Source organism: Haliotis rufescens, unplaced genomic scaffold, assembly GCF_023055435.1.
Source record: "Haliotis rufescens isolate VD_foot unplaced genomic scaffold, xgHalRufe1.0.p SCAF_13, whole genome shotgun sequence".
NCBI lineage: Eukaryota > Metazoa > Mollusca > Gastropoda > Lepetellida > Haliotidae > Haliotis > Haliotis rufescens.
This window is the reverse complement of record NW_025963813.1, coordinates 4,970,538-4,982,737: the sequence shown is the minus strand read 5'-3', so window position 1 is coordinate 4,982,737 and position 12,200 is coordinate 4,970,538. Positions and strand designations below refer to the sequence as shown.

Sequence of the window (12,200 nt, the reverse complement as noted above, 5' to 3'; positions counted from 1 at the left end):
CTGCCCATACATCTCCATCCAGGTGACACAGCAGGACGCTAATGTTGGGCAGCATCACTGCCGGCACCCGCTCCGCCAGCTCCACCAGGAACAGTGAGTATGCCCTCGTCCCAGACGTATCACGACTCAGGTCCTGGGAATCAATGCGGCCGATTTCTCTGAAATAACACAAATAAAATTTTAAGTGATTTCATATTAATGACTGAAGAAATAAAACAAAACCTACACACTGAATAATTGTAAATTTTACAATAAATTGTATATTTCTATATTCATCCTTGCTCACACTATGCATTTTTCATTCTTCTTTCGAACCTAATTGGAAACAAAGGTTTTCAGCTTCTAAAAAACAGTTCACCAGAACAAACCTAGCCTCACAATCGTCACCTACCAAAAATCTGGGTCACTCACACTTTTCATGCCGGTCGACCTACATACGCTAAACACATGATCTCCACAGCCAACTCATTCTCTCTTTTGGAGCTTCATTGGCCAGAGGAATTGTGATGCGGGGGATGGACAGGTGGGCATGTGGCTCAATTTTCAAATTCTTAAAATTATCCTATCTCACACTATGCATTTATCCCCCAGTTAGAAAGTGGGGTGCAAAACCCAAGCCTATTAAGGCAACAACAGTAGGATATACATGAGGAAGCTGGAGCTAAGAAGTGATACAGAACCATATGAAGTTACAGTCTCGTGTCATAAGACAAAGCTCTTGGAAAGGGAAGAAAAACTCCAAACAAAAAGAGTGTTGTGACCCTGATATGTGAACACAAGAAACACATGAAGTTTGGCACAATATGTCGAAGATGTTCATGTGTAAAGAAGCATAATTGTAAAGCCAGACGACAGTCAGCTTGGTAGTGTTCACCTTGGCAAGGTCACCCACTACTGTCCATATTACAATGTACGACTTATAATCAACCAATCAAATCTACAAGACAGGTGTATCATGGACGATAGATGGATTGATAGGTTAAGACAAGAAGAGGAATGATGGACTATATCCACAAAAAAGGATCGTCGGGCAAATAGCCAACAACACACACCCAAAGCAGAGGTGAGGGGAATAGAGAATTGGGACGGTGACTTCCGAAGTCTCTACAGACGAGTGAATGCTTCCTCCAAACAGATATTCAGTCTGGGAAAACCTGAATAATAATACTAAACTCAAAGAATCATGTCAAGGTTTATTACATAGAACCACACCGGGTACACATCTCACCCTATCTGTGCAAATGTGTCCGGGAGACTTGTTGTCCGAGAACCAATGGCCCTTATTATTGCATACCTTGGACATCAGTCACAGAGTCACAGATCCTAAATGCTTATACAGGACACAAACATACGTTTTCATGATCCTCAGGATTCAAGATAGATGTCAAAGGCGGGATAGTAAATAACCGATCAAGTTGTCGGGAAGTTGATTTTTGGCGATGCCCTAGATCACTGATCCCAATCTTAGGATTGTCGATTCTGGGACGATCATCAATTCGAGGTCTGTGATTGAGCTGTGGAGGAAAGTTTATCCGGGGAAAGCTGAGAATCGCAAGCTGACTCTTATCCGGGGATCGTTGATCCTCATGAGAGCACTCCAGAGAACGAGACCTATGCACAAGTCTTGATTGAGAAAAGTGTCCAACGAGTCTGAGCAGCAATCCCGTGACAACGCCTCTCAGGGAGAACGATGATTAGGGGATCTGGAACGTCGAGGAGTAGACGGGGGTAGAGGCGACTGAAGAGGGTCCAATCAAGAGTTCTGGCGAAACCACGGTCTTAGGGATGCCCTCTGGCAGCAAAAGTTTGACATTATCATCAACAGAAGACGAGGGCGACAAAGAAAAGATAGGGTCTACGGAAGGCTTCGTGAAGCAAGAGGATTCGCGGCCGACTGTGAAGAAAATACACGTTCGGTTGGATAAAAAATCACTGACAGAACTTTCCATACATCGGAACCCGTAGGTTGACTCTTCATAATGGGCCGAGTGGCCAAGACGGAAACGTCTTCTGTCAGACAGATAATACGGGAAGCAAATGGTTAAACGATTCCCCAATTGCCAAAGATGTAGATAGAATTAGTAACAAAAGATTAAATACAAGATGTTGCTGTTGATGATTGTTGCAAACCCATCAATAAAACACCTTTTTCTATTTGGCTTCATCTGCAAGTTTTTTTTACTGTGGTATCAAAAAAAAAAGGAATTTGTCTTTACAGTTGCCATGCACTGACTATTTCAGCATTTCATTTCGAACCAATGTCTTTGTACAGATGATAGTGGCATCTGCAACTCTAGCAGATAGTGTGTGGGTTAAATATGGCAGAAAAGAATATGGTGTGTATAAAAGTTCAAACCAATGTGGGTGAGAAAGGTGAGAAATGTTTACCTCATAATCTCGGACACAACACTCTTGGCCCCGTAATGGTTGACAAACAGCTCCACCGTGAGAGACATCGGCGACACCAGGTGTTCGAAATGCTGGAGCAACTGGATCACCTTCAGGCTGGCTCCTACAACACAGCAGCAGTCCTGGTTCACATGCAGGCAATATTACAGGGTCACTCATAGAAAATACAGGATCACTAATTGTGAATATTAGGAACTTTAGGGCAATACTGGGTTCTTCATAGGTAGTACTTGCCCACTTTAAGGGCAATACTGGGTCATTTTTAGGGCAATTATAGGGATGATTTGTTCACTTTTAAGGCTTTACTGGGTCACTTAAAATGTAACTGTAAGACTGGGATGCTTGAAGATATTACTTGCCCACATTCAGGGCAATAGAGGGTCACTTATCTGGATTACTTGCCACTATTAGGGACATACTGAGTTTCCTTCAGAGCAATACTGAGTCTCTTTTAGGGCAATACTGAGTCTCCTTCAGGGCAATACTGGGTCTCCTTTAGGGCAATACTAAGTCTCCTTTAAGGCAATACTGAATTTCCTTTAGGGCAATACTGGGTCTCCTTTAAGGCGATACTGAGTCTCCTTTAGGGCAATACTGGGTCTCCTTTAGGGCAATACTGAGTTTCCTTTAGGGAAATACTGGGTCTCCTTTTGAGCAATACTGGTTCTCCTTTAGGGCAATACTGGGTCTCCTTCAGGGCAATACTGGGTCTCCTTTAGGGCAATACTAAGTCTCCTTTAAGGCAATACTGAATTTCCTTTAGGGCAATACTGGGTCTCCTTTAAGGCGATACTGAGTCTCCTTTAGGGCAATACTGGGTCTCCCTTAGGGCAATACTGAGTTTCCTTTAGGGAAATACTGGGTCTCCTTTAGAGCAATACTGGGTCTCCTTTAGGGCAATACTGGGTCTCCTTCAGGGCAATACTGGGTCTCCTTCAGGGCAATACTGAGTTCCCTTTAGGGAAATATTGAATCTCCTTTAGAACAATACTGGGTCTCCTTTAGGGCAATACTGGGTCTCCTTCAGGGCAATACTGAGTCACCTTCAGGGCAATACTGGGTCTCCTTCAGGGCAATACTGAGTCTCCTTCAGGGCAATACTGGGTCTCCTTCAGGGAAATACTGAGGCTCCTTCAGGGCAAAACTGGGTCTCCTTTAGGGCAATACTGAGTCTCTTTTAGGGGCATACTGAGTATCCTTCAGGGCATACTGAGTCTCTTTTAGGGACATACTGAGTCTCCTTCGGGGCAATACTAAGTCTCCTTCAGGGCAATACTGAATCTCTTTTAGGGCAATACTGGGTCTCCTTAAGGGAATACTGAGTCTCCTTTAGAGAAATACTGAATCTCCTTTAGAGCAATACTGGGTCTCCTTCAGGGCAATACTGAGTCTACTTCAGGGCAATACTGGGTCTCCTTCAGGGCAATACTGAGGCTCCTTCAGGGCAATACTGGGTCTCCTTTAGGGCAATACTGAGTCTCTTTTAGGGGCATACTGAGTATCCTTCAGGGCAATACTGGGTCTCCTTTAGGGCAATACTGAGTCTCTTTTAGGGGCATACTGAGTATCCTTCAGGGCAATACTGAGTCTCTTTTAGGGACATATTGAGTCTCCTTCGGGGCAATACTAAGTCTCCTTCAGGGCAATACTGAATCTCTTTTAGGGCAATACTGGGTCTCCTTAAGGGAATACTGAGTCTCCTTTAGAGAAATACTGAATCTCCTTTAGAGCAATACTGGGTCTCCTTCAGGGCAATACTGAGTCGCCTTCAAGGCAATACTGAGTCTCCTTCAGGGCAATACTGGGTCTCCTTCAGGGCAATACTGAGGCTCCTTTAGGGCAATACTGAGTCTCTTTTAGGGGCATACTGAGTATCCTTCAGGGCAATACTGAGTCTCTTTTAGGGACATACTGAGTCTCCTTCGGGGCAACACTGAGTCTCCTTCAGGGCAATACTGAATCTCTTTTAGGGCAATACTGGGTCTCCTTTAAGGCAATACTGAGTCACCTTTAGAGAAATACTGAATCTCCTTTAGAGCAATACTGGGTCTCCTTCAGGGCAATACTTAGTCTCCTTCAGGGCAATACTTAGTCTCCTTCAGGGCAATACTGGGTCACTTTTAGGACAAATACTGGGTCACTTTTAGGGCAATACTGGGTCACTTTAGGGCAATACTGGGTCACATTTAGGGCAAATACTGGGTCACGTTTAGGGCAAATACTGGGTCACATTTAGGGCAGATCCTGGGTCACATTTAGGGCAAATACTGGGTCACATTTAGGGCAATACTGGGTCACTTTTAGGGCAAATACTGGGTCACTTTTAGGGCAAATACTGGGTCACATTTAGGGCAATACTGGGTCACATATAGGGCAATACTGGGTCACTTTTAGGGCAAATACCGGGTCACTTTTAGGGCAAATACCGGGTCACTTTTAGGGCAATTGAAGCTTACATGGAATACAGGTTCACCAATAAGCTTTGCATACACTACACTCCTCCATCACCCGTTAGTAAATACATACTGCCGTTTGTGGTGTAGCTGCTCATATTATGTAAAGTGAAGAGATTCCAATGAGAGGGAAACTAGTGAATGTTCTGCATGCACAAGCACACACACACAGGCACATATTATATAGCATCTCATGTCACATATCACCAGCCCTGGGACCCCATGTTCTTGCCTTGGACCCCAAAAATTGAGTGCTGAGAGTCCACAGGGCTCAAAAATAGACAGTCCCAGGTATTGAAGGACAGACAATGATCCACAACAGTCAACATACATACCAAGGCCATGGTTGTACCTCTTCACCAGGCAGCCAAGAATGTGAGAAATTGTCTCCCTTGTGTCCTTCGCCTTGGATATTCCAGGATTCTCCAGCAATTTGTAGCAGGTATTACTCACTAGGCTGTGGAGAGAAGAGAAAATGTTGAATGTCTTCTTAACTCTCTACATTGTCATAAAACTCTCTCCATAGAAGATTTGCCTTCATTTCTTTACCACCTTGTATATATTGAACAGTTGAATCAGTGGTGAAGTGAAATCGTCTTCAAGATTATTGCACTTTTATAGCCTGTGCATGCACATTTGTGTGGCCGCCTGTACATATCAGTCTGGATTAATGCCGCTTTTATAGTGCTTGCCCACTGAGATACCATGCTGCAGTTTAACATGAATACCCCACTCAGACACAGAATACTGACTCCGAGCTGTGTGCCAGGCATGGTAAAAACAAGTACCATGATGTCCATCATTCAATGCATTTTGGTATGAGATGGCCAGGGATATGACCCCCGACCTTCCCCTCTCTGGGCAGTCGCTCTACCACTAGACCACAGAGAAGGTGTGAACAGCTCAATAGGATGTTTTGTCCTGAGTAAAGGAAAACTGCCACAGAAGACAAACATTCCCGGGGCAGTACACCCTTTGGGATGTAGACAGCATGGTGCTCATAGACAACAGGATGTATAATGATAAAGCATCCACAAAATAACAGTGGGTTTTTATGTTGTTGCATTTGGCATTTGCAAGAGGCTTCACTCACCTATACCACAACGCTGATTAGAAAGTTCACCTGACGCTTACTCCAAAAGAGGTCCACTATAATTGTGACAACATTCACCAATGGTCAGTGATTGACATCATGAGCATCTTTTTTTACACAATTGGGATACCATGACATGCATCAACCTAGTCTGACTACCCGATACCACTAGTCGCCTCTTACGACAAGCATGAGTTGCAAAAGATAGATTCTAACCAGGATCTTCACAGGTCATCTTATACCAGTGAACACAGCTTGTTTGTACAGATATTTAATGAGGGATGTGTCTTTTGGCTAGTTTTGTCCTGCAAACAAGTCATCACCTAACATTACAGAAAATGTTAAAGCGGCATACAACATGATTATTGTTGTACTACTTGACATTGATTCATAACACAAGATGGCTGACCTGACAAACTCCTCCTCAGGGATGGGTGGGTCCCAGAGCTTGGGAAGGTTGAGCTGTATTATCTGCAGCAGGGCATGCACCCCCATCTCTCGCTCCCTCTCCCAGTCAATACCTGCATCCACACGCTTCTTCTGGGATTTTCGACCCTGGGGAGAAAATTAACCCATTCTTTGAACATGATTAATGTGGATAGAAAACATCACATTGTTATACCTCTTTGAAGAATCTTAGAATTTCATTGGTTAATCCATATCATGTAATGAAACAATGTATTTCAATGCTGTCTCAATACAAAACTGACACAAAATGGTTTGATCAGATCATGTGACTGACAACTCGAACATTGACTCATCACATGATTACTGTTGACCTGTCACATGATCAATATTCACTTTGTCTGATTGGTATGGTGGTGAAATTGGGTTTAACGTCGCGTCCAAGATTATTGCACTTATATAGTGTGCGTGCGAGTCCTTGTTTTAGCCCCTTAATGCCGACAGGTACCATCTTTTGGCAGGGCGCAACCGGGAATCTAACCCCAGACCTTCCGCTCTCCAGGCAGACGCTCTACCACTAAACCATGGAGACGGTCTTATTTGATAGAAACAACATGGCATCTGTGAGTGGCAATACACAGTTTTTCTTTCAAAATGGTGAAAAATAAGCACTGAACGGAAGTGTAACAAACCAATTGTATACTCTTGGCAGGGTCATTATGCCAAAACATTGAGGTCTGGTAACACCACCAAAGGGGTCAGGTCAGCATTTTTTTAATGAATTTTGGGATAAAATACATCTGAATACTCTTGACAAGGTCATTATTCCTCAGAGGTCAGGCCTTGAGTAATTATTTGTATAGTGCTGTAACCATGGTAACACCAGCAGCACCAGAAACTAACAGTTTTTGTCCACTTGTCCTTATAGTGACCACATATAGCAAAACCCTGAAAAATGGAAAATTTCTACTAGTCCTTATGCTACCTTAACTATTAGGCCGTTTGGCAAGGACTGATGGACCAGCGCCAATTTCTATCGCTGACTGGTATCACAACAATTCCCAAACTGTTTACCTTGGAGATGCTGATCTGTACAGCATTAGCTTTGTGGAAGTCCGTCTCAAACATCTCGATGAACTGACACAGGAGGTATACGGTCATCTTGACCAGGTTCAGGTTGTGGGCGCGGGTGTCTGGGTCAATACCAGTCTCCTCCACCACACTGGACACTTGACTGGCTACGCCCCGGGCAGCTTCAAAATAGCATGGTTTTGGTAAATGTCTCCATTAACACTATCTGTTTCAAGAAATGTGACCCAGGTATATGAACACATGATGAAACTGGGTACTGATTTTTTCAACCAGACAGGCATGATGACATATTAATAAGTGTCACTATGTCCCAATACGTGTCTTTGGTATCAGTGAAGGCGGGGGTTTCAATGTGATGTTGTGGTACAGGTTCAAATACTTTTATGAAAACAAGTGATGAACATATGAAATGCTTAGGCATCAATTATTCAATGAAACCCACACATCTGAAAACTAGACTGATCTAATTCTAACCAGATCAAATAGCTCATCACCATCCTAGACCTCTGACATACAACACAAGATCCCCCATTTCTGAATAACATGGGACCATTGCACTTCATTTTCGTTGGGAATGATTGGTCATTTAACAAATAAAAATACTCAAAACAAGTTAAAGAACATGCACAATTGGAAGGCTGTGTGTAGCAACACCCACCAACGATGACAGATTAGCAGCAGTCACGTGAAAGATCTGGTGTCCTGTAACTTCATATGAGTAGTATTTATATCCATATGAATCTCTGGATCATAACAAGTGTTGGACACTTAGCTTGAAAGTCAGGGATCCTTGTCAAAACCATTTTGTTAAATTCACAGATTCAGGTTCAGATTCAAATACTGTAGCACAGATCCCAAGGACACTCCTTATTTCTCTACCACTGTACAACTGTGGACAAAACATACACACCTTTCAACAAGCAATCCCATGTCTCCTCTTTCACTGCAGCATCAAGATCCCTCTGTAGACTGGGAAACATAGCAGCTGATAAGTATACAATCTCATTAAAATTAGATCTTAAAGTACTCATGGAAATGGAAAAAAACTGTTTTGCTGGATTTAATAATCGACACAAAGCATTACGTAGATGTAAATACGAAATAACAAAACAACTGGAAAAGAACTAGTCTGGATTTGCTAGTTTTATCTCAGTGCTCAATACAAAATGTACTTTACAGGAGGTAATTTGTAGGCACTTTCAACATTCAAAAATAAAACTAAGTCCAAATTGACATGGCAGAAACAGGCTATAGGCATTATGGAAATTAGCCTGGAAAAAAGTTATCAAAACAACAATAAAAATAACAGCTATGTTTATGTACATAATAATAATGACATGTATTTGTTTGAGAAGGGAATATGTTCCTTTTGATATTTTGACGATGATTCACTATCCCACAATGCCACTCACAAATCACTAACCACTGACAAATCACATGCACGTGGGTTTCAAGCACCTGTTTTCACCTGTCGTCAAGGTGTCATAGGTCATGGACATTCACCTTGATCTACTAACACCTGGTTATGCTCAGTTTCACAATAGTCTGTTTTGTTCATATTTTTACACACTTTTACGTGTAAAAAGACATCAAAACCTTTGATACGCTGTATTTGTGCCAAGGCCCAATTAGTACAAATTGAGTTGTTTGAATATTTATATATTTTGTATATAAACTGCATTTATTTAAAATCTGAGAACGAAAAAACAGTTTTTTTTCATTTCCGTGAGTACTTTAGTTCTCGCTACCGCTAAACAAAGATCTGAGGACATCCTATTAGGGGTCACGTCAGAACGACCTTTCATCCAACCAATCAGAGCGTCGCTTACCAGATCATGAAAGTGACAGTCGGAATGTGATTTCTAATCATGCAACCTTGAAAACTTTTTACACAGGGTATTCCGAACAATAGTTATGGGGTTAACAACTGAATCCATACAATCTAGACCAACTATAAGCCATTCCAGAATGTTCTTTTGTTCAGGTTTCAAATTTTTAATCGAGAATTTGTCAAAATATGTTTCCGAGCATAGTCGCCAATTTGAAATTAGTGCCGTAAAGCACGAGTAAGCTGCCTCTGATTGGTTAATGTCAACTTCTCATCAGTCATTCCATTGGTCGATCAAAGTTCACGCAAGGTCGGTCTGACATGACCCGTAATGGGATGTCCTCAGATCTTTTTTTAGCGGTAGCGAGAACTAAGATCTGATTTTAATGAGATTGATAAGTATATGAATACACCGGATCTGAGTTGTAACTCATGTTCAAATATTAGTCATAAAGCAAACAGAAAAAGTACATTTCCTTCCCAAAACTTTGACAAAATGTTATGGACAAAAATAAGAAATCTACTTGTCCCTTGGCATGAGTTCTGTTGATTTGGTGTTAATGTATGGACTTTTATTAACTGAGTTTACTGAAAAGAAAGATATTTTACAAGAATCAAGCTTGGAACGACTAGCTAAATTCATCTACATGTTGTACTGATACTAAGTAACAATTCTCAAGCTGAACATGTAAGTAACTGGATACTAACCACAAGATGCTGAAGAGTGAGTCAAAATTATCAATAACGGCAAAACTGTTGGATCGGGTGGCATATTTGAAATCTGAAATTTGGAGAGAAAAAATAAGTTTTACAAATTACATATCTGATGAGGATAATAATACATGTCATTGGGGGTGAGAAAGTGAGTTGGGTTTAACGCCACTTTGAACAGTATTCCAGTTATATCTCAGCTTGTCAGTATAATGTGGGAGGAAAGCCTGAAGTGATGCAGGTCTCAGATGTCTACCACTTTGGGTCTGGTGCTGACAAACCTGGAAACATAACTGCGGCGAACAGGGATTCAAAACTAAAATCATAAGATTCTGATGAGTCCAAGGGAGGCAACTCTGCCCAGTGAATTTCGGCACTGTAGACGACAACAATGGTGAATCTGGTATTGGAAATAACAATCATAGGATTCCTTTAGGGCTGGGATGACACCAAATTTACTTCCCAGGTGTCCAATTACATTCAACGACAACATTCTTCACATTCAGATCATCAATAAATACCATTTTCTTCTGTGTATAATACACAGGGTATTTTTAAAAAATACAGCTGTGTTGAGGGGAGTAACCATGATTGATATTTTTATTGTTACAATATTATACAATGTTTCATTTAACTAACCAAGTTTCACTGCCCAGGACCCACCCGACCTAGGTACCCGAGTTACCCGTCCCAGCCCTTGAAACCTGCTACATTATACATTTGTGCATGTGAGGACAGCTTTCAATGTTGAAATTGTTCCTGTGACCAGATATAGAAATCAACACTTGTCAGCTACCCTGTTCGAACAAGCTGACTCAATCAAGTTACTGTTAAAACTATCTTTTAAAACATTTTAACAATAATTCAGCTTAAAATGCTGTAGGTAACTTTTAATTTTTTTTCTCTTCATGTGATGCCTCCCAAGCGTCATGTGTCATAAGTAACAACAGCGATATATGTATCAGTTTTAATCAGTGAGAAAGTGCAGTGCAGAAAAGTATATGAATGTTTGTTATATGATCAGTTAATATAAGTGTATAAACATTGTAAAGATTTTTCGGTAGGCAAGCTGAAAAGGTGATACTGGTAAATTATGAACAGCGTTGTAATACTATTGGGTTTTTTTCTCACTTTTTCTTGCTTATTCATCTGCAAGTCAACTGAAATTATTTGGGCTATTTTGATTTATTTAAAACAAATATGCTGATTTCTTTGGGCTGTTTCACAGTTTTCTACAAGACTTACAGATCTATAAGGGGAACTAAAACTATGCTCATCTATCTTGACAATGTGTCTGTCAAGATGTTGTGTTACATTGCCTTTTGCTTCAGGGCAATCCTAAGTGATAGAAAGATGGACATGCTGACATGCATCTTTGTAGAGATAATACTGAGTTATCACAAACATCAACAGTGGGTCAACTGTAATGAGTGTTGTTGATACAGATCGAGAGGCTGACATTTTTCTCGATACTGGAATTGTTTTCATAATAATCGCACCATAACATTCAAATTGCTCGTTAAAACACATTGTCCGCTTGGTGTCCCAGCGTCACATACCTTGAAGAGCTCCTTGAACTAGTCTGTGTGTCAGGATCTCTTCCACGGCGTATTGGTTGACACTTGTTTTGGTCAGCAAGTCGTCTCGAGACACGGGGATTTGGAATTCAAACATCTTGTAATTTGTCGCCTGGAACATTATGTAATGCTCAATCTACTGCCATTGACATCAACAGGTAAAAACGAGTAAGAGTGTTGATCATGCATCATGTGTATGGAAAAAACTTCAAATGTATGGAAAATCACATCTTAGGGCCACTGTCAAGTTTGTCTATCACATGGTAAATCAACAATTATCGCATGAATCTAAATCCTAAAAATGTTTTTCATTACGAGCTTAAATTCAAAATTGCATCGATGCGATTTATAACCCACAGGGAGAAGCCAAAGTTCAATATTTACGATAATGTTGCTCGTCTTTGTACCTTCCGGGTTTGAAAAGTGCGCCTGAGAGTGTCAGTGCACGATGTTGGCCAATCAGATGTTCCTAAATCTGGAAATGCGGAGAGTTTTAGATTAATCATCCTGCAAAATAAATAAATATTTAGGTGGAATCTTTTGCATTGTATATTGTATATGAAAGTGTAATTACAAATTAAGTGTAAACAATTGTAAGAAATTTTACCTTTATTTTCCACCAATTAACGAAT

The 12,200-nt window shown here is 41.0% G+C and overlaps 1 protein-coding gene across 3 annotated transcripts in view; it reads right to left on the bottom strand.

Moving 5' to 3' along the window:
• Positions 1–12,043, bottom strand: part of LOC124152353 (condensin complex subunit 1-like) — a 38,628-nt gene extending 26,585 nt beyond the window's left edge. For 2 of the 3 annotated variants that reach the window (XM_048394111.1, XM_048394112.1), the window contains exons 1-9: positions 11,976–12,043; positions 11,551–11,680; positions 9,989–10,061; positions 8,363–8,421; positions 7,435–7,613; positions 6,365–6,510; positions 5,198–5,319; positions 2,389–2,512; positions 11–158 (exon numbers count right to left, since the gene is read on the bottom strand). In XM_048394111.1, coding sequence (XP_048250068.1) covers positions 11–158; positions 2,389–2,512; positions 5,198–5,319; positions 6,365–6,510; positions 7,435–7,613; positions 8,363–8,421; positions 9,989–10,061; positions 11,551–11,665 — 966 coding nt within the window. In that variant the 5' untranslated portion in view covers positions 11,666–11,680; positions 11,976–12,043. Of the gene's footprint in view, positions 1–10; positions 159–2,388; positions 2,513–5,197; positions 5,320–6,364; positions 6,511–7,434; positions 7,614–8,362; positions 8,422–9,988; positions 10,062–11,550; positions 11,681–11,952 lie in introns of all 3 variants that reach the window. The other variant, XM_048394110.1, reaches the window with a different exon arrangement.
• Positions 12,044–12,200: the final 157 nt, after the last annotated feature.